Source organism: Rutilus rutilus (genome assembly GCF_951802725.1).
Source record: "Rutilus rutilus genome assembly, chromosome: 25".
In the NCBI taxonomy this organism is placed as follows: domain Eukaryota; kingdom Metazoa; phylum Chordata; class Actinopteri; order Cypriniformes; family Leuciscidae; genus Rutilus; species Rutilus rutilus.
The window spans coordinates 3,265,635-3,288,657 of NC_140229.1; the positions used below are offsets into that span (position 1 = coordinate 3,265,635).

The window sequence follows — 23,023 nt, forward strand, 5'->3', positions numbered from 1 at the left end:
AATTAGCATCTTACTGGCATCGTCAGAGTCGTAGCTGTTGGCATCCTCTTCATCCTCTGCGGTGGGGGGTGGTGGCTGGCGTGAAGCAGGAACGCTGTTGGCAGCTGGCAAACGTGCGTCGGTCTGCGTAGCAGGTGGTGCCCTGGCCTCCGGTCGACTCGCGGGATCTACAATTCATAACAAGAGACATGTACTTCTTGTGCAGATTCTGCTGAAGCAAAATCTGTGATTGCTAGTGTTATACTACAACAGTCAAGGACGGAAACAGTAATCACCAAGTTGAGCATCCAGATGCATCAACCAACTCGAACTCTTTAGCCATTTTTTATCAAAAGCAATCTGCAATATGTTTACAGGTTCAGTCCCTCTGGAGCAAATCAGAGGTTAATCACCTTGACCAATGGCGACAAATCAAAACCTTGAAGGATTCAAACCTACAACTTTTTGGTTACCCAACCTGGGGGCCACATTTATAAAGATGTGCGTGGAATGAACCGAAATGTTCCTACAAACGATTGATAAAAACATCCATACACACAAAAATGTTCCCAAATGCATCCCATTTTATAAATCCGAGAGATGTGCCCAAAATCTGTGCGATTGCTACAGTGTTACACAAAAAACAAAACAATTAAGGAATGAAACCGTAATCGCAGAGTTAAGCATCCAGATCGATACCTCCAGATGCATCAGGCAACTGTAAGAAGCCATTTGGCTGACGCTTTTATCTAAAGCAATCTGCAGTTCGCTTATTATAGGTTCAGTCCCTCTGGAGCAATCTGAGGTTAAGCATCTTGATCAAGGGCACAATGGCGACAAATGCAATGCAGGATTTAAACTTACAAGCTTTTGGTTACCAGCCCAGGGGCCTCGTTTATAAAGACACGTGTACAATGATCCTGAATGCAAACATGCAACTATTTGCGAAATGTTGCTGATAAAATGTCCATACGCACAACATTTTTTTTCCTAAATGCATCCCACTTTATAATTAAGAGCTGATCTTCAATTCAAGTGCAATGTGAGCTCATCAACTCTTAACTACAGAATGCCCAAAATATACATAATATAATAGATGTTTAAACATTATATATACACACTATATATGTTTAAATATATATTTTTTTTTTTTCAGGAAATCATACAGAATGAATTAATTGAGTTGCTTTTTTGCACCTAGAATAATAATAATGCATATTGCGATTTTTAATAAACGATGGATTATTTTAATTACTAGCATGTATGAGCTCACATTAAATTTTCACATCCTTTTTATTATCCCAATTTGCTCCTCACTTTTGTCCTAGGATGAAATGCATGGAATTTAGAATCAAATCAAGTTGTGTGTGTTTTATAATTGAGGTCCCTGATCCTTAACCTCTGCACAATCAAAGGGCAATCTAAGTTTTATCATTTCCCCATCTTGTGGATAGTACATGAGTTGGATATTACGCTCACCTTTTTGTATGGAAGTCGTGGAAAAGGTCGGCACCGGAGGTTTGGAGCTCAGAGGCGGTGCTTCTCTCGTCGCCACAGCTGGGTAAGTTTGTCCTTCCATGGCGACGTTGGACTGAATTGTGTTCCTGCTCAAAGACTGTCTACCTCGGTCCTCTTCTAGGGCTCTTTGGGATATGACAGAATGCTCCTCTCGTTTAGGGGGCATCGTTTCTGCTGAGCATGGAGAAAACGGGAAAATGATACTGCATGATGGTAAGCCTCATTTCCTCCTAGTGATATTACGAGTTAATGAAATGCAGGACACTCACCAGATATCTTCTGCTGCTCTCTGCCGGTGACCTGCATGCTCTCTGAAATCCAATGCAATATTCCAGAATGAAAAAATACATCAGTTCCTTTGAACCGTGAATTATGAAAATATTGCAATAAATTACTCATGCCTAGTGCGAATGCATTAAAAAGCTGCACCGTATTCAGAATTTGTAATTAGGACTTTTAGTGTTTACCTCCATTTTTTTGACGTGGCGGTTTTGAGGACTCTTGATTGGTTGATGGATTGGTAGAAGTCGGTGCACTGGTTGTACTGGGCGCTCTCTGATTAGAGATCGGTAAAGGAGCGGGTAAAACCTGCTGTGGTAAACCTTTGAAAAACCAGGCACCAGACCGCTTCAGCATCTTAGGGAAAGAATAAATAGTCATTTGGCAACTTCAATGTCATTTTAGTGCACTGATTTATTCTAATTCACCACTAATAACATACATTTGTGCTCAGTTCAGCAAACTCTTGCTTGTGTGAGTGAATTGTAAGAGTCTGCTAAAGTCATTTTGTCCTAAAACAGACTTCAGCCCAAGGGGGAAAATGTAAATTTCATTTTTTTTTTTAAATCAGCCTTGTTTCTGCATCTTTGCTGTTCCACTTTCCAAGCTCCAAGTAATTTGATACGCTGTGAAGTTGCAAAAAAAAAGCTTAATTTGAATCTTAACAGATAACACATACATAACAACATTAGCTAGGATTCATAGACTCTGAAAAATAGGATGGATTGTTTGTGGTAGCAAGGTAATTGCAAAAACAATGGTGAATTGTATTAGTTTGTGTGTGTGGTTTTTTTTTTTTTTTTTAACAGCACCTGTGAATCTCATTTCAACCAATTACTATACAAATAAGCATCAGCTGGGAGCTGGAATGGCTGGATTATGAAAATGCAGGAACTCTGAATGTCAGCGGCTCAATGGATTAAACGTAAAAGGGATTCAGGCTTAACGATCGAGTTGCATTAAAGAGAGTCACATCTCCTGCTGCTACTGACCCCGTCTGACAACGAGACTAACCGTGACTTACATCGTCAAAAGGATGAATCATCTTATCACAGACGAAGTGTCTTCGAAAGTCAGAGGTGCTGATCTACCCTATCCATTTATATCTCTGAGTAACAAACAGAGCAATTATTCTGTGCAGCCACTGAAATATTATTCATAACAGATTTGTTGAATCAGACATGCACATATCTGCGACACCGACAGCACAGCCATCAATGACAGGTAAGTGTAGATTTACATTAACAAGCAGGTAAATTGAATGCAAAATTGTTCCAAACCAACATTAAGTCTTTTTTTTTTCTTCGAAAGTTTGTTTTTTAATCTTCATGCAGCTCACAGCGATCACTGTGATCAAATGTAGTCCATAAAACAAGGAGTGCAAAAGTGCTGCGTGCGGTGTAAAATCCGTATCCCGATGCTCTTTGGGTGTAGGGATAGTTTAACTCATCATGCCAAGGCACTTGACAATTTTAGTAAATATACAAAAATATATTTATTTAGTCATGTCTTAGGCAATTAAAATCAGTTCACGAATAACCGCACACCGACGCGTTGTGGCTAATGAGCCTGGGTAACAAATACACTCAGAGTCCTTTTAAACAACAATTAATTAGTCATGTGACAGTCACCTGATTACTTAATGTGGAACAGTCACAAGAGAGAAGACATTTTCCAGATAATTAATGATCGAGAGGAAATATCTCACTAGAACATAACCAAACAATATAAAATATTATTAATATTATATTTTTGCAGATATAGTGGATTTTGTTACATAATGTGGAATTTCATAAAATGTCCATATGACTTTTTTTCTGATTTAGCATTTTCAAATCAGTGCACCACTTTTGGTTACGACAAACCAGGGTTGTTAACGTTAACTAAAAAACATTAATTTCGTTGCTAAAGCAACACGTCTAATTTTAGTTCAGTTTGGGTTGAAGTACTAACTAAATCGTAATAATGTAAAAAATAATAATAAATCATATCCTATCTAGACATTAAAAAAACGAATTAAATGACAAAAACATAAAATTGCACACACAAAAAAACTTTAATAAAAATTCAATCTAGTACTAAATATTACCAAAAACTATAATAGTATATCAATGATACTAAACAGTGCAACACAAACAAAGGCCAATAGTGTTTGTCAACGTCATCAAACTTACTGAAGTAAAACTGTATAAAAGGTGATTTGAGAGCTAAAGTAAACAACTTAAATTTGGGTCTGTTCCTAATACAAAGCGATCATCATATGACTTCACAATACTAGTGCACAAGTCGCATGGACTACTTTAATGACCCTTTTATAGCACTTTTTTTTTCGTTCTTTTTTTTTAAGCTTGACAGTCATGGTCACATTGTCATTGTTGGCTCAGAAATTCCCCCTTTGTGTGGAAAAAACTGTGAATAATGACAATTTTAAGTTTGCATCTCACCTCTTTTTGCTCACAGCAGATTTTGCACAGCCATTTTGGACTGGAACGACTGATGCTTTGAACGCCACACTTCGTGCACATGTTCTGTGGGGGTGAAACACAAACAAGCCTCAGGAGGCTGCGCAGGTGTAAACGCACTCAGATGGCATTAACCTCCTCTGGAGTTCCATCACTACTGGAAAACAGCCCACACACTAAATATCCCCTGCGGGATCAATAAAGAGTCTATTGATCTTTGTGTCATGCACCAGAAAAAAAGGCCTGTGCACGGCGACTGCGTCATCATGTAGACTGATTGGCATCCCTCTTAAATGTGCACGTGGCTCAGTATTGGGCAGGGCATAATAAAGATAAGTGCATATCGCTCATTCATTTCTGCTTGGTTATTTTTGGACAGTCATTATTGGAAGACGTACATTAGATAATTGAATGAGGGCGAATGTTTAGCTGTGTCCCAGTTCAGAGGCTGCATTCTTCAATGGCTGCATTTGAAGGCGTCGCAGCGTGACGAAGGCTGTCCCAATTCGAAGGTTTGAATGCGACCTACACATGCGTCCTTTGTTTCCCAGGCCTTGAAGGATAGAATAGAGTGGACCCTTCGTGGCCCAGACTATCCCAAGATTCATTGCCTGCTGGTGAACAGGAATTGTTTTAGAGAAAATGCCAGATTACACTTTTAAATGCAAGTATTTGGTTACAACTTGCTCGAGTATCTAACGATGCAAATGTTAAAAAAGTGGTTCAAATTGGCATATCTACTAAGATGTGATTTTATAGATAGTTTACACTCTTTATTTTGCTTATAAATGGACCAAGGTGATCATATTTAAACAGGTTGTGAACCGTGTTTTGTTTTCAGACTGTTGAATACAACTCAAAGTCCAGTACAAGCGTTACTGTCGCTCGTCAACGGCAGCCATCACAAGCCATGTTTCCATCCAAAGTTGCGAATTTAACTTTAGAAAATTAGAATATCGCATAAAATATAAAGTACCGAACAAAATCACCAAACTGGCGCTAAATATCACTAAGAAAAATGGAAGTAGCTGCAGTAGAAGCCACTGTATATAATAACTGTGTATATAATAAATTACTTTACGCAGACGAAACGCAATAAAGCAAAATCTTGTTTTCTGAGACGGATGCTGCTGTTTGGGACAATCGTGTAAGACAGTTCTGGAAGGTAATTCTAGCATTTAAGATGCTCTGCAACGAGATCGGTCCGCTGGTTTGTCGAGTTATGCTGTACCATCGCAAAAGTCTTTTTTGATTGAGGAATTTATTCTGTAAATGTGTTTCCGTCATAATTTATGCGCATGTTTTATTACCAAAAAAATAAAATCCGACTCAATTGAGCGCATGCATTTTTTGTGTTCAGTTTTAGAATTTATGGTCATTTTATGGTCATCTTGGTGCAGTTTTTAAGCGAAATTCCAAAATGCAAGTGGATGGAAACATAGCTACAGTTATTAGGCGACGAAAGCAATCCTCCTTAGGCTAGACCGTCCCATTTAAAAGATTAGTTCACTTTCAAAAACATTTTTGCTGATAATTTACTCACCCCGATGTCATACAAGATATCCATGTCTTTCTTTCTTCAGTCGAAAAGAAATTAAGGTTTTTGAGGAAAACATTCCAGGATTTTTCTCCATATAATGGACTTCAATGGCAACCAACGGTTTAAAGGTTCAAATGTCCGTCTCAATGCAGCTTCAAAAGCTCGACACGATCCCAGTCGAGAAATAAGGGTCTTATCTAGCCAATCGACCGGTCATTTTCTAAAAAAATGCTTGTCGTGTACCATCTCTGAGATGTGCCACATTGCGTCATCACGTTGGAAAGGTCACGCGTCATCTAAGTTATTTGTCTGTGTACTCCGGTTCAGAAAGGTAGGGAAGGGTGAAAAATTCCATCTCATTTTCTCCTCCAACTTCAAAATCGTCTGACATTTTTGTTTTAATTTAGTAGTATTATTATAAAAAAAATTCGTGACCTTTCCAACGTGATGACGTAATACGTGGCGCATCTCAGAGATGGTACAAGACAGGCATTTGTGGTTAAAAAATAGTCTATATATATATATATATATATATTATTTTTTTATTTTTTTTAATAGAAAATGACCAATCGTTTCACGAGATAAGACCCTTATTTCTCGACTGGGATCGTGTCGAGACTTTGAAGCTGCATTGAGACGGACATTTGAACCTTCTTTGAACATTGGAATAGTTGGTTGTCCATTCTGTGAAGAAAAATCCTGAAATGTTTTCCTCAAAAACCTTAATTTCTTTTCGATTGAAGAAAGAAAGACACGAACATCTTGGATGACATCGGCGTGAGTAAATTATCAGCAAAATTTTTTTTGAAAGTGAACTACTCCTTTAACAACGCTCGGCGCAGACTTCGAAGGATGCAGCCTCTGAATTGGGACACAGATCACGCGTACCTTTTTACACTCGGCACACACGACCGCACTGACGCCCGCGAGGCCGAACTGCTGACCGCAGAGTAAGCAACGGGAGTATCCGTCACCACAGGCCGTCTGCTTCATGCTGTCCAGGCGGTTTACCAGACGCCTGCGGGACGAAAAACAACAAAGTATAACATCAGCAGCACACTCTCCTTTAAGTGATTAAATACCTCGACAAATGCATTGATGAAAAGAACTGAGAGTGAAGGCGTTTTGCAAGCAAAGTGCTGAGAGAGAGAGAAAAAGAGAGTGAGAAAGAAGGCAGTGCCGTTCTTGTTTAGTTAGCACTATTAATTTCTTCCAGCACATTCCTCGGCTGACTCTTGGCTCGTAAAAAAAGCTTAAACACACTCGTCTTCTCAATCACTTGGGCAGATGTGCTTGGGCTGAATTGCCCTACAGAATGAGAGGAAACCATTAGGCAATGTCCCTCTGTCACGGGGTCTCAGGTGTTGGTCAATATTGCTTTTGTCCAGTCCAGTTCTGTGTGCGCTAATGTGATAGCATTCATAGGATGGAGGGAACTGACCCTGCGGTTCTTATGAAAACAGGTTTGGTCAACCAATGGAAGAACTTTTTGAAAGTCATAACTTTTGCAAATGCATATGTCCTGTTAGCAGTGCAGAAATTACACACTGTATCAAGAAAAGTCACATTTATTTATGCAGCGCTTTATGCAATACAGATTGTTTCAAAGCAGCTTAACAGTGTTAATGTTATAAAATTAATCAATTATGCAAATAATTTAATTTCAGCTGTAAGGACAAGTGTCATTATTCAGCTAAAGTCAGTTCAATGTTGATGCAATAAGTGTCAAAGTCGTAAAGTCAGTGTCATTCAGCTCAATTCAGTTGAAATTTTGTTTTCATCTGATAGTGTCAGTGCATAAAATCGATAATATTAATGAATATCAATTGTCTTTTAAACCCTAATTTTTGCTACTTAGTTTCAGAGGTTTCTCCTAAAAATGGAAACATGACACATTTGTTGATATAAACCTGAACCTCAGAGCTAAAAAAAATAAATCATGCTGATACAATAAAACCAAATCGATCAAGCAAGAAGCTTCAGCAAAGTCTGTTTGTCTCTATTTAATTGTTTAGCTTTCTGGAACAGACATTTGGGATAATTGTTTTAGGCAGAGGAAAATTTCATTGCACAGACATTGTTTGTCCATATCTCAAGAGACATGGAGTTCATAATGACTGACTTTACTCATATTATGAGTTGTTACTCATATTTCTTGAAACAAAATAAAAAATAGACACAAATGTAAATGCATTAACCTGCATTTTGTCGGGCTTATTGAAGTGTGCATGTGTGATATGTAGTAGTATTTGAGTTTATTGCCATATCAGCATCCATGTGTGATATGTAACAGGAAAGCCTACTTACTGCTGATTTAAGCCCATCTAGACAAACTAAACTAAATATATCGCAAACTTCAGCTCTTTCTTGACCCAAGAAATGATAAAAATATGTTCTCATCGAGCAGCCGAAGTACAAATTGTACAGTAAAAACACTGCTTATTATTTAACATCACACCTCACATAACTAATGAAATATTACCTGACATATACCCGATTTTTTAAATGTTTTTGAAAGAAGTCTCTTCTGTTCATCAATCTGTGAAATATTATAATAATTTAAAACACTGTATCTGTTTTCTATGTGAATATATTTAAACATAAATGTGATCGACGCTGAATTTTTACTCCAGTCTTCAGTGTCACATGATCCTCCAGAAATCACTCTAATATGATGATTTGATGCTCAAGGAACATTTATGATTACTATCAATGTTGAAAACGGTTGTGCTGCTTCATATTTTTGGGGAAATTGTGATACTTTTTTTCAGGATTCTTTGATGAATGCAAAGTTCAAATTTATTTGAAATTGTTACTTTTGATCAGTTTAATGCTTCCTTGCCTTTCTTTTAAAAAAATGGTAATAAAAATGTTTTTTTCCAGGTCTATCTTTAACAAAACAGGTCCCATTGGTGTCCAGGAGAGACAACTAACAAGTTAAAGAGATCTCAATCGGGAACAGAACAAAACGTCTCACCCAATCCTCTCTTGCTCCATGGCCTCCATCATCTTGGCTCTCGCCAGTACGCTGTTGATAATTTCCTTCTCCTCATCCGTCAGCTCCTCGGTTCCAATAGCGGACTCCATCTGCCTGCCGTACATCTCACAGCCCGTCCTGAACACACAAGCATAATAATCAAACACACAAACACATCTGCAGCGCCGAATGCTTAAACACACGAGCGAAAACTCCCATCTGTCCATATTATTACCCAATCACAATCAGCAACAGAAGGGGGATTTCAGAGGAGCACCATACGGAAACGCATCAGTCAGGAAACAAATGTTTAAAGGTAAAGCTGTTTTGTGCTTTATCTCCAGTGAAAGTGAAATCTGCTCGGTGCCTTTTGACATTACAGCATGTCATATCATTAATGAGTCAATGCACCGCTCTTTCCGGCGTGTTGGGCAAATGCTATTTCGTCCCCACAGAGATGCTCGAACCGCTGATTGAAAATGTCGAGGTGACGGAGGACATGACTGATTGCCACCTGAGGGTGAAATGAAGAGGAGGAGGACACAGAGACTGAATAAAGGGGAAATAGAGGGAGAGTGATGATCAGAAATTACATCACACTCTCACCAGTGCTGTCACTATTCATCTCATCAGCCGTTTCCATACGTTCGAACGCATATTCCTGGCGTCTCTAAGGGCCTGCTGGGTTTCATCAACAACAAAAATCAAACGTGTTTGCATTAGCCATGCTGAAAAACCCTGCTGAGATTAATACCAAATGCTGACGACGACAAAAACATCAGCCTTGCACTTAAATGTAAATGCTTGCAACTCTAATCTGAGCTTCATACAAATACATCCAATGCAGACGGAGACACGTTTATGGAGCGATAAACAAATAAAAGGAAGGAACCGGGAGACGTTTCGCTCTACAGCTTAACCAGATTTATTACAAGCAACGCAATTTGTCTTGGTACTGAGCACATCTTTTTTTGGCTTCGATATAAAAGCAATTAGTAAGAAATCTTCTAAAAAGCTTCTCTTGTTTGACTTGGTTATCATTTTCATAAAGTATTTTCCATTTATTTGGTGTGGACGTTTCACAGCGTTTCTCCGTCTTTTATTAAGCAACGTCTGAAAAACCATTTGTCACAGACTATAATAGGTTAGGAGCCGGTCCAGGTCTTTCTGGTTGGGTCAGTTGTTGGGTGCAGTGCATCAATGTGCCCTAAATGTCATTTTCTATGCTGGGACGTTCAGGACATTGATTGCATTATTGTACTAATGGCTAAATCAAAATCAATATCGCTGAGCCATGAAATATAGACCGTCTCATGAAAAGCGAGCACAGCTGCGGAAATCTTTGGCTGAGTTTGATACAAACACACTAAACCTTCAACTTAACAATCTTAAAAATACATTTTCTAATTAGAGCCAATAAAGTTCTATTATGATGCCAAAAGTTAAACATCTAATGTTGGTGCCTTAACCCTACTGCATCATATTTGATACACAAATATATTAGGCCTCTAAATTATCAACACGATCAGATCTTTTGCTGTCGCACAAAATCTGCTCCATGCCTTCTGTCGTCTGATTGATAGTTTATACTTTTTTTTTTCTTTTTTTTTTAGCAAGTATAAAAGCCTTTTAGTTTAATTGCAAAATCTTCCTGAAGCTGAAATATGACCATCAGGTTTATTTGTGCATCTCTCAATCATCATTGTGTAGCAATGCATTAAAAACTACAGAGCTTTGATCATAAAACCAAGCATTTCAATAAACCAAACTGCATATTTTAGCTCAGTTTGTGCCTCTGAAAAATATTGAGGGTTTTTTTTTCCTCCATATTTGAGCCACAAAAGCCTGATTTTTCAAATATGATACAAAACAAAATGAAATACAAAAACTCACATGCAAACTTCTTAATATTGTGTCTAAAGGCTCAATAAACTTTTCCATTTTCTTTTTTTTTTTTGACTATTATTTCATATGTCAGGCTTTACAGGGTCAAGGAACCCAGAAACCAAAACAGATCTGAAGAACCTATAATGAAACATCAATAGCATGTATAATCTTCAAAGAACCATATAGCTTAAGAATAATTAGTTATTTGTAGCAGAGATGGAGGCCAACAGACCTTCATTGTCCATCTGATTTCACATATTAAACCTAAATGCCACATCATTGCGCTCTGGAACCAGATTAGACATTTTGGCACATGATCAGCACACCTGGATTTGGCAAACGCCACTTTTTTTTCCACACCTGCCTGCGGTTGCCAACATCCCTGCACACATCCACAATCTATATCCTCAGCTGCTTCAGGGTGGCTGATATTACTGCCTGTAATACACTCCAGTGAGCTCTTGTGCTGTGATTTATATATGCCTTGGGGCTTGTAGACCCCCCCAACCACCCAGCCACTTCTAGCAAAAACACCTGCTCCATTCGTTCACATGCCCTTTTTCCAAACCAGTCCTGAGTTTCCAGAATACAGCAGGCCTATTTAACCACATCAAGGTAAGTAATCTTACAGGTTAACGAGATGTGGGATAATGATGCTTGGATTAATTGGGGCATCGAGTGGGTGGTAATCGGAGAGATGTGCTGGTTTAAACACACAAGGTGGACTGTAATCATATCAAAGAAGAATTAATGGACCAAAAGTAGTTTTAAACATGATGATTGAGATGCTTAATCATGTAAAGTGCTGTTGTTTGCATCTTTTTGTAATTTGGATACATTGTGGTGCATGAGACATCATATTTGCTCACCCTCATGTTGTTCCAACCCTTTTTTGTTCTCGTAAAACATGCAAATAAACTCATTTGAAATCATCTTTACATAGACTTTTTTCCTTAGAGGCAGTGCTTTTCACAATACACACACCTTTACCTAAAATCATGATGTTAATGATTATAATATCTTCATGTCTTTTTGTCACATTTAGCATATTAGAGCTGGATGATAATATAGCTTGAATTTTGCGATGACACAAGCAATTTTGCTAGTTTATATCGCCCTTTTTAAGTAAACCGTATGTATGTGGTTAAAGTTGGACACACTAGTACATCTAACTTCATATAAAGATCTGGGCGATAATATAGTTACATTTTTTGATGAAATCAAAAAACAGGAAGATGAAATTTGCTATATAGTATTACAAACTCAGGACCTTTAACTTATGTACTTAAGTGGGCCTGCAAACAATGCACGTTTTAATGTCATACTAACCAAACAATCACTGCTCGATTATGCAAAATAATGATTAGCACATAATGCGAAGTGCATATTACAGTAGTAAAGCTCATCAACTTAACGCTTAACTGTCACCGTCCCACAGGTGGGACGTTTGCCCATATATTTCTAGAACAATAATATCTAAGTAAAAACCTAAAGTAATATTGACAAACTATATATCATTTGAAAGCTTACAATCTTTAGTTTTCATATTTGGAGGCTGTTTTTTAAAATAAATTACAGAGGGGCAGTAATTTATCAATTTGCAACAAGAATATTTCATATTCATTAGGTGCGTTTAGGCCTTTATTTTGAAATAGAAATAATCATGAAAGATTGGTAGAAACCTCAGTTTGTTTTCATGCCAGGAGTTCAAAAGATAACACCAATTCAATTTCATGAGAAAAAAAGGTCTGAATGTGTTTGGAATATAAAGAAAAATATTATGGATTCTCGATTTGTGATGCGGCAGCGAGCTATAACGCGCATATGTGCTCTTTTTATGTTTATTAGAGGTTGAAATCAAATCAAATACTGCCAAAACACCCATACTATTTCTGAATAGGATGTATACTTCATAAATTGTATGAAATTATGGAAATACATGGTTCAGATCACTCAAAACGTATATGAAAATGGAGGCGCCCTTATATGGTCAGTAAGGAAGCTGGCTGTCCATCTAGTGAAAAAGTTTGGTACTGCGCCCAAATAAAATCTTACTGAAAGCTCATTTTTTGAGATATTAACCTAAAATTTGGAACACAACTTAGTTTTCTAGCAGTTTTAGAGTAAAATGTATTTTGTAATATATATATTTTATATAAAATATGAATAATTATATTTTTACATTGTACATTTTCATAAACTCAAACTTACATAACCTTTTTTCTGTTTCACTTTCATAATTTATTTCACTTCTACAATAATCTGGCAAATGTCTTCTTAAAAACAAGACCAACCATATGTCTATATTCCAAAGCATTCTGGAATTACAACCATTTTGTAGTTTGTATAGTGATTTTTTTGTCTATGCGAAAAAAAGGGGGGGTGACAGTTAAAGGGTTAAAAGGCTAATTTGTGGTGTGTTAGTGTGCACTTTACTCTTCTAGTAGCTTTACTAGTTAAGCCACAGGACAGGGTTATTATCATTACCGAAAACCATTAAAAAAACCATTAAGCCACGCTGCTAATGTGGGTGATGAGGATTCAAATCCAGCTTGACTTTTCCACATAATTTCTCATTTGTCATCTCTCTACTTTCAATAAAATGGCCCAAAAAGTTATTTACAAAATGTACTTTGATTCTTCTGCGGACATAGCCAATAAATCAGGTGTTAGGAAGCTTTCATAACAGGAAAGAAAAGGCGCGCTTAGCAAGCAGCTCCGGAACACAGCGATGCCAGGTTTGCCTTGTTGCGCTGCCAAGAGGAAAAACCCATGTCACTTAGAATTCATCAGCAGCTGCCGAGCAGGAGAAGCGTCACTAGCCCACGGAAACGCTCTACAAATTGACGTGGAGTAAAAAGAAACAGAGGCGTTTTAGCTCCGCAATACAATGTGGTCCTCGAAGGGATTTTACAGCGTGCTTCCTATGCACTTGCGAGCGAGTGTCTGTGTGCATGTCCATTGCAAAAGGCCCAACGAGCTGGAAAATGGATTTGAGCAAAGCCACACAAAAAAAATTATTCTCTTTTGCAGGAAATAGAGGTGAAAAGATCAATCTAACTTAAGGAGAGCAGAAAAGAAAGGCTGTATACGTCATCTCACTTAAGACTTGATTTATAAGAAGCATTTAATGCAACAAGGAAAAGTTGCATGTGACATTTCTTATAATTCACCACCACGATGCTGTCAACCGAAAGTGCATGTATAAAATTTTAAAGCGCCTTGATACACCGTATCTGACCTACTTAACTTATTCCCGTAACACACACTCTTCTCACACTAACACACCATCAGCATCAGCACGCACGAGATCATCCACCTACTCTAGACGTTGAGAGCTTCACTGGTAAGAAGCGGCTTACCAGATTACTGAGAACCCCAACAAGTTTATCCCTTTACCGCCATTTTGATGAGTCTCCCTTTGAGTAAACGGATGCAGAACAGTGATAAATCCACAGCTATGTGGCATGGTGGAGATGCAGAGCTGACAGTGGACTGTCAAAGAGGGTTACCGTTATTTTTTACACGCCTTTGAGCAGTGGACGCATTCGATGGGGGAGATATTTTCTACGCAGCCCCTCAGCAAAGTGAGAGGAGTACCTCAAGGCTCTGTTTCGGGTCCTCTGTAGCTCTGCTTAGACAGTAAAAGGAGAATGTTAAAGTCAACACGAAATAAAAATAGACTATGTACCTTCCTAATTCATGTTTATGGTCTTATTGTAATGATTTAGTGGTGCACAGTCTTTCATCACAATGTAATACTTCTTGTTTCCCCTCCCTGACATACAGAAACCACATTTCACCATTCAAACAATTTCTGACAGATAAAATAATGCATGTTCCTGGTCTTATAGTGAATGATTCATTAATGCACATTATTGCAAAGAAAGAAGTATTTTCATTTCCTCAAATCTGTCGGAACTTGCTCGGCTCAACAAACGTACGTTTTCTGACTATATGTCATGCTTTACAGGGTTAAGACATAGCAGTAGTGATCAGATTAGCTGTGGAGTATCTAACATTGCCTACATTTAATTTTCAGCACTGACTCGAGTAAGTAGACACTGCCATTAAGTGTTAACAGCCATGTTCTGGATGGTTTGTACTTTCAGTTCTGATAGCTGAGAGCCACTAATCCTACACATACAGCCAGTCAAGCGTTCAGGAATTAGAGAAAGATCTGAGCTGAAAGAATGCTGGAGTTTAGACTATGAATATAAGAAACCTGGATGGGACGCAATCATGACCTATTCTTCATCCCGTGGAGCCCGAGGCCAAGCGCACTGCATGCACCATAACTCCACGTTTTCTGAGATTGCCTTTCCTTTTCAATGATCAGACTATGCAAAAATGTTGCAATGCTTTTATATTGCAAAGGAAAAGGGTGTTTTTAAGCTGAAACCTTCTCTTCTTTAAGAACAAAAAACTGTTTTCCATTGTAGACGTGTCTGTCAAGCAACATTTAATGCCTTTGAATGCCGTCAGATCCCGGTCTCGCACACAAAAGCACGTCCCAGAGAGAAAAGACTCAACTTCCCATTACATAACGCAACACTCATCATGAGCCTTTTGAGGATGTTGTTTCAAAAGCCCTATGAGCTGTTCACAACTATGTGATGTGCTGTCTCATTCGATGCTAAGCAACTCAGAGCCAATGTGAATCTATGCACTAAAAACTGAGTGCAAACAACCTGCCGAGAATGATGTAAAATTTAACATGACGCCTAGAAACCTTTTGCATTACAGCATTTAAATCCCATTTGCCCATCAGCACACCAAACTCCACCAAACTCATGCATGCAAAAGAAGAGTGGCACAAAGTCAGAATCAATTCCAAACACATCACGTCATTAATTGCACAACATGCATGAACGTCTCTGCCATCTGTGTTGCTTTGCCATGTTGAAGCATCTATGCATACAGTACTCTACAGTGATGTCTAATAATAGAGCTCGCTGCCACGACAGGTCCAAGATTTACAAACATTTGTTTTAATGCAAATTGTCCATCAAAGCTTTTACAGACATGCATATCATTCTGAACGGATGCATTTGGCAAATTCAGCTACAACTTCACCCAAAATGGTTTAAATGCAATTAAATGCAAGGCCTCTGTGCACATACATGATTCATTCTATATCACAGCAATACACATTCTGGACTATGTGGATATTTGTGTTGAATTATGAGAGCCCTGTAAGTTGATGCAAGCTGTCAGTGATGTGAAGTCACTCACCGCCACTGATGGTGAGATGCTCTCCTCGGCTCAGCAGCAGTACAGATGAAGATGTGTGTCTCTCTCCTCCACACTGGTGCAGGAATGATGCTTTAATACTGTCTTTAGGGAGAAGAAAAGCCAAACCCCCACCCCCTCCTATCTGACCGAGCTGCGCTGTGATCCAATGAGAAAGAAAGAGCAGAAATCATTTACACGGCACATACCTGATGAAGATGATGATGATGATGATGGTAGTCAACAATTTTTCAAATCCACCTCCTCCACCTGCCTTCCTTCCTATAGGCCTGTAACCCATTGTGTTATTACTATTATTTGTACACATACATAGCAACATTCTGTTTTATATACATCTTATCCAGTTTTGTTTTCCAGTGAGAACGCTTTTCTCTCTTTCTTTTCAATCACTGTCTTTTACCTCGGCTCATTAGTTTTAAAAGGTCACGTTCGCCTCTGTGCGAGCGAAATGACCAATTATGCTATAATTTGTTATAATTAGAAATTATAACAGTCGTCAGTGAACGAGTGACATCATGAGATTCTACTGCCCCCTTGTGATTACATTTGTAGTGAATTATCCTTACAAAACATTTACCATGGTAACCACAATTTGTCAAAACACTAGAGTTACTGCAGAAAAACTCTGAAAAATAATGACAAAAATGCAGGTTAGTGGACACATGATAAAATCACCACAACACATTCGTTTTGCTATTGTTAAATAAAGCTAATAAAAAAAAATCATGTTTATTGACGTAACACTGAAATAAAATAATACATTTGAATGAAAATTAGAAATGTCGCCTGAAATAAAATAAGTTTAAGTACGAAAATTTCAAACACTGAAATTTAAATAATGCTAAATGGAAATATTTAACTTAATTAAATTATTTATTTATTTAACTATTTATTTTAAAAAAATGATTAAATAACTAAATTATTAAAGCATGAATAATAGATGAAAAACTTAAATTAAAATTGTTGCCTGAAATAAAATAAGTTTAAGTAGTACAATTACTAAAACTGAAATAAAAATAATTTAAAGCTAAACGGAAACAAAACAAATAATAAAAATCCACTTAATTTAAACAAAAATTTTAAAGAAAACAATGTATAAAAATAAAAGCTAATCGAAAATATTACTAAAACTGAAATAAATATCAATTAAAGCTAAATGGAAATATTTAAAACTAAAAAATATATATGCATGTATTGTTTATAAATACATATATTTAGAAACCTAAAAAAATGACAACAATAGTAGTAAATAACACTGAAATAAGAGTGCCTCTCATAAACCGAAAGTGTGATTAAACGTGACTGCTGTTGCCCACAGTGGTTCGGTTCCCCCTCAGCGTGACCATCGATCTGTAATACTTTGGGGACGGGATTCATTCAGACGCTGGAAACAAGCTTCCATAGGTCAGAGATCCTGCTGGACAGGGTCAAATGAAATCAAAGTGGAGGATGAGAGTGAGCAGAATGAGAAAAAGAGCATCTCAAGAGGCACGCGAGACAGTGACAGATTGAAAAATAACAGTGACAGTGTGATCTGACCCTATACAACTGCTATTCTTATTTACTCTTATTTTCTATTTTTATTTAAATACATATGCGTGGTACTACTTTAATATAGCTATTTTTTTTTAAATGGTCCCCCAATATTTTTTATAAAAGGGGTGGTTGATCATGATTTCACTTTTCTAACTTTAGTTAGTGTGTAATGTTGCTGTTTGAGCATAAACAACATCTGCAAAGTTACAACGCTCAAAGTTCAAAGCAAAGGGAGATATTTGCTTTTAATGAAATCGCTTTTAAGGACTACAACAAACGACTGGTAGAGACTACACCACATTCCTCCCGGGTTAGTGACATCACTAACCCTAAAATTTACATAAACCCCGCCCTCTGAACACGATTTATAGATTATCAAGACAGAATATGCTAATCAATGACTAGAAGATAACTACACATAAGCTGCATAAATTCATCAACTAGGCCTAACCATTCAGAAATGTCCTGTTGCTTCTACATTCTAAATTTTCAGTGTGAGTGCAAGCTGTTGAAGCTCCGCCCCCTGTGCCGGGAGCAGCAGCTCATTTGCATTTAAAGGAACAGACACAAAAACGGGGCGTTTTTGCTCACCCTCAAAAAGTGACCATTTTAACATTGGTATTTTGAGCTAAAACTTCACATACACACTCTGGGGACATCAGAGACTTATTTTACATCTTGTGAAAAGGGCATTTTACCTAGCCTGACTACGTCAGACTTCTTACTTCCGCTCAATTTCATTTCGCTTCTGTACTCAGTCTGAGACAGCGTAATAGCTTTCCGTTTTCCTCCGGCCTGAAAACAGCCGGCCAATCAACGAACAGAGGGCGGGCTGAGAGCCGTGACGTAGATGCTGATTGTACCGTGGATGCGTTGATTTACTTCACATAATCTGCAAAAGTCGTTCACAGCCATGTTCACTCCGGTATTTCGCTCGATGGTTTTGTTTTCGCATCATACTACATGTGTTTACAGTGGAAGTTGGATGCGGCTGAGCATGCGCATAACACACGCCATAACCAAACGTTATGTGATTGGCTTACAGGAACCAATGATTTTAAACTTCAGACAAGCGCCTCCCCGTGAGAAAGAAAACGCTTTTCAATTATGCCATGCCAGACGCTGTCTACGAAGCAAAGCGAAGTAGCAGAGTTTGGTATTACCAGGCTACATTATACCACCCCTTTAACTAACAATAACAAGGATGGATAAACACTGTAACAAATATATTGTTTATTGTTAGTTAACTCTTTAACTAACATCAACTATTGGAACCATATCGTAAAGTGTTTACCAGAATATGTCTAGCAGTAACTCATCTGGTCCTGAATCTCCACCTGCTCTTTAAGCAGAGCCGCTCTTCATTATCAAGCACTGCATCAGGTTAACCTTTTCCCGTTTAATCAGGACGCCAGTCAATAACGTCTCGCGGCTGTGTCCTCGACTGCTCCGGCCGGATATCTCATGTGTTCTGTCCAAACAAGGCCATAATTAAACCTCAAACACAACTAGCAGATGATTATTCTCAAGTTACATTATTTCTACAGACAAACATCAAAGGTTGATTCTTATTTCTATTATCAATTTAGTGCAATAATACATAAAAGCAACTGTATCTAAATCTGTCTCTTATGATTTAAACATAAAAAACCTTGGATGTGCACATCACTGCATTATTTATTAAAAATCATGTTGTTTTAATTACAACCCAGATTTTGCTCTCAAATCTCATGAGATTTAATGCAGTTCTTATGTTGTTAAAAATAGACACAAATGAGTCAATAGTTATAGCCATACAGTAAGAGTTTCATAGCTATAAACGAACATAGATTTGGTGAAATATGAAATCTTTTATTGCAGAATATGGTATATATATATATTGGTAAATCTGAGCACAGTTTGAGATGTTGAGCTTTTTTCTGAAACTGTGAGATTCATCTTTTTATCAGGAGAAACTTCAGGCTTCAACAACAACAACAAAAAGTCTTGATTGTACATTTTTTGCATTTACATTACGTTACATTTATGCATTTAGCATAGATGCTTTCATCCAAAGCGACTTACAAAAGAAGAACTAATGCAATTAGTCAAAGTGCAAACAATAATTGTAACATACAATGCCACGATTATTAATAGTTTGCCGTTATGTGACAGTCACAGAGACCTGGAGGGCAAAACATATGCCTGTCAATTTTCTCAAATCTCAAAACGCGAACAAAATGCGAGTTTTGGGACCTGATGCAGTAAAAACAATAGGACATTTAAAGTGCCTTAAAGGGTTAGTTGGAAATGATCCCATGATTCACTCGCCCTCAAACCATTCTAGGTGTATATGACTTTCGGTAACACTTTATTTTACAGTGTCCTTGTTATGTTACATGCACTTACCATAGTAATAACAGTAAATTATGCATAATTGCATGCAATTAACCCTCAACCAAACCCTAATCCTACCCTAACCCTATAGTAAGTGCATGTAGTTGCTTAATATTACTGGTAACAATGACACCTTAAAATAAAGCGTAACCTGACTTTCTACTTTCAGCCGAACACAGTCAGAGTTATATTAAATAATATCCTGGCTCTTCCAAGCTTTATAATGGGAGTGAATGGTACCCTAGATTTTGAAGCCCAAAAAGATAGATAGATAGATAGATTTTATTTGTCCTCGAGAGGAAATTTGTTTCCACCGTAGATGCGTACATAATACAAACACACATAACATATTAAGAACATAAACATATTAAAAAAACAAAAACAAGAGAGCATACATGACGTATCAATGGCCGATTTCCTATGTATTTAGAGCTCGTATAGATACAGGAACAAAACTCCTACTAAACTTGGCCTTTCTACACATCGGTAACCTATACCTACGGCCAGAAGGCAGAAGGATCAAATATATTTATCTGAGTCATTTAGGATTTTTTGTGCCTTTTGCAATGTGAATGTCGAGACACTATCCGATAAATTAGGGGTAGGGATACCAATAATTTGACTTGCTAATGGAGTTATCTTTAAGAATTTGTTCTTGTTGGTAACTGTAAGCATATGAAAACAAAAACAAATGGCACCATAAGTAAGGACTGGCTCAATAATACTGCGATACAGAAGCAGAAGACGACGTGGCTGAACAGACAAGTGCCTAAACTACGAATAGCTGTCAGTCTTTGTTGACCTAGCTGGTTGAAATTGAGATTTTGATCCAAAATAATGGCAAGATATTTGAAATGCTCTACTCTCTCAACTATCTCTACTAAAAGCACATCCATCCATCATAAAAGTAAGAAGGTCAAATAAGAAAGTACACCTAGAATGGCTTGAAGGGAGAGTAAATATATTGGATAATTTTCATTTTTGGGTGAACTAATCCTTTAAATGTACTAAAAAAGTGATATTAACAGATCAAATTGAGTACTTATTGATGATTCATACTATATACGGGAGAGCAGATGCGCACAGAATATGATAGATGGGTAAGCGTTTTCTTCATAATGGTTTTCTATGGAAAAACGCTTAACGAGAAACTGTGTTGCGTTCATCTGCTTTCCTGTACATTCATCATTAATAAGGCGTATATTGAATTCGGTCTTTCAACATCACTGTCTTTATACACTACCGTTCAAAAGATTGGGGTTAGTAAGATTTTTTAATGTTTTTAAAAGAAGAAGTATCTTCTGCTCACCAAGGCTGCATTTATTTGATAAAAAAACAACAAAAAAGAACAGTAATATTGTGAAATATTATGACAATTTAAAATGACTTTTCTATTTTAATATATTTTAAACTGTAATTCATTCCTGTGTCTTCAGTGTCACATGATCCTTCACAAATCATTCTAATATGATGATGTGATGCTCAATAAACATTCATTATTATTATCAATGTTGAAAACGGTTGAGTACAATTTTTTTTTTAATTCTTTGATGAATAGAAAGTTCAAAAGAACAGCATTTATTTAAAATAGAATATTTTCTAACATTATAAATGTCTTTACTGTAACTTTTGATCAGTTTAACTCATCCTTGATGAATAAAAGTATTGATTTTTTTTATTTATTTCCCCCAAAAATAAAATTTAAATTCTTACTGACCCCAGACTTTTGAACGCTAGTGTTTAATGTTACAAAAGCTTTAGATTTCAGATAAATGCTGTTCTTTTCAACTTTCTATTCATCATAGCATCAATGTAAAAAACCTGTTTTCAACACTGATAATAATCAGAAATGTTTCTTGAGCATCAAATCATCATATTAGAATGATTTCTGAAGGATCATGTGACACTGAAGACTGGAGTAATGATGCTGAAAACACAGCTTTGATCACAGGAATAAATTACACTTTACTGTACACTCACCTAAAGGATTATTAGGAACACCATACTAATACTGTGTTTGACCCCCTTTCGCCTTCAGAACTGCCTTAATTCTATGTGGCATTGATTCAACAAGGTGCTGAAAGCATTCTTTAGAAATGTTGGCCCATATTGATAGGATAGCATCTTGCAGTTGATGGAGATTTGTGGGATGCACATCCAGGGCACGAAGCTCCCGTTCCACCACATCCAAAAGATGCTCTATTGGGTTGAGATCTGGTGACTGTGGGGTCCGTTTTAGTACAGTGAACTCATTGTCATGTTCAAGAAACCAATTTGAAATGATTCGAGCTTTGTGACATGGTGCATTATCCTACTGGAAGTAGCCATCAGAGGATGGGTACATGGTGGTCATAAAGGGATGGACATGGTCAGAAACAATGCTCAGGTAGGCCGTGGCATTTAAACGATGCCCAATTGGCACTAAGGGGCCTAAAGTGTGCCAAGAAAACATCCCCCACACCATTACACCACCACCACCAGCCTGCACAGTGGCAACAAGGCATGATGGATCCATGTTCTCATTCTGTTTACGCCAAATTCTGACTCTACCATCTTAATGTCTCAACAGAAATCGAGACTCATCAGACCAGGCAACATTTTTCCAGTCTTCAACTGTCCAATTTTGGTGAGCTCGTGCAAATTGTAGCCTCTTTTTCCTATTTGTAGTGGAGATGAGTGGTACCCGGTGGGGTCTTCTGCTGTTGTAGCCCATCCGCCTCAAGGTTGTGCGTGTTGTGGCTTCACAAATGCTTTGCTGCATACCTCGGTTGTAACGAGTGGTTATTTCAGTCAAAGTTGCTCTTCTATCAGCTTGAATCAGTCGGCCCATTCTCCTCTGACCTCTAGCATCAACAAGGCATTTTCGCCCACAGGACTGCCGCATACTGGATGTTTTTCCCTTTTCACACCATTCTTTGTAAACCCTAGAAATGGTTGTGCGTGAAAATCCCAGTAACTGAGCAGATTGTGAAATACTCAGACCGGCCCGTCTGGCACCAACAACCATGCCACGCTCAAAATTGCTTAAATCACCTTTCTTTCCCATTCTGACATTCAGTTTGGAGTTCAGGAGATTGTCTTGACCAGGACCACACCCCTAAATGCATTGAAGCAACTGCCATGTGATTGGTTGATTAGATAATTGCATTAATGAGAAATTGAACAGGTGTTCCTAATAATCCTTTAGGTGAGTGTATATTCATATAGAAAACAGCT

At 37.6% G+C, this 23,023-nt stretch overlaps 1 protein-coding gene and 1 long non-coding RNA gene across 4 annotated transcripts in view; one reads left to right on the plus strand and one right to left on the minus strand.

Moving 5' to 3' along the window:
* LOC311284856 overlaps positions 1-5,780 on the plus strand; it is a 16,883-nt gene extending 11,103 nt beyond the window's left edge. The window contains exons 1-4 of one of the 2 annotated variants that reach the window (XR_014626271.1): positions 1,619-1,710; positions 2,586-2,855; positions 2,942-3,000; positions 4,237-5,780. This is a non-coding gene — a long non-coding RNA (uncharacterized lncRNA). Of the gene's footprint in view, positions 1-1,618; positions 1,711-2,585; positions 2,856-2,941; positions 3,001-4,236 lie in introns of those variants that run through there. The other variant, XR_014626270.1, reaches the window with a different exon arrangement.
* The window catches only part of rph3aa (rabphilin 3A homolog (mouse), a), a 21,791-nt gene extending 5,659 nt beyond the window's left edge, over positions 1-16,132 (minus strand). Inside the window, exons 1-8 of one of the 2 annotated variants that reach the window (XM_084400086.1) lie at positions 15,878-16,132; positions 8,756-8,893; positions 6,667-6,796; positions 4,221-4,304; positions 1,965-2,133; positions 1,767-1,808; positions 1,459-1,671; positions 15-167 (exon numbers count right to left, since the gene is read on the minus strand). In XM_084400086.1, the coding sequence (XP_084256212.1) occupies positions 15-167; positions 1,459-1,671; positions 1,767-1,808; positions 1,965-2,133; positions 4,221-4,304; positions 6,667-6,796; positions 8,756-8,880 (916 nt within the window). In that variant the 5' untranslated portion in view covers positions 8,881-8,893; positions 15,878-16,132. The remainder of the gene's footprint in view (positions 1-14; positions 168-1,458; positions 1,672-1,766; positions 1,809-1,964; positions 2,134-4,220; positions 4,305-6,666; positions 6,797-8,755; positions 8,894-15,877) is intronic. The other variant, XM_084400087.1, reaches the window with a different exon arrangement.
* Positions 16,133-23,023: the final 6,891 nt, after the last annotated feature.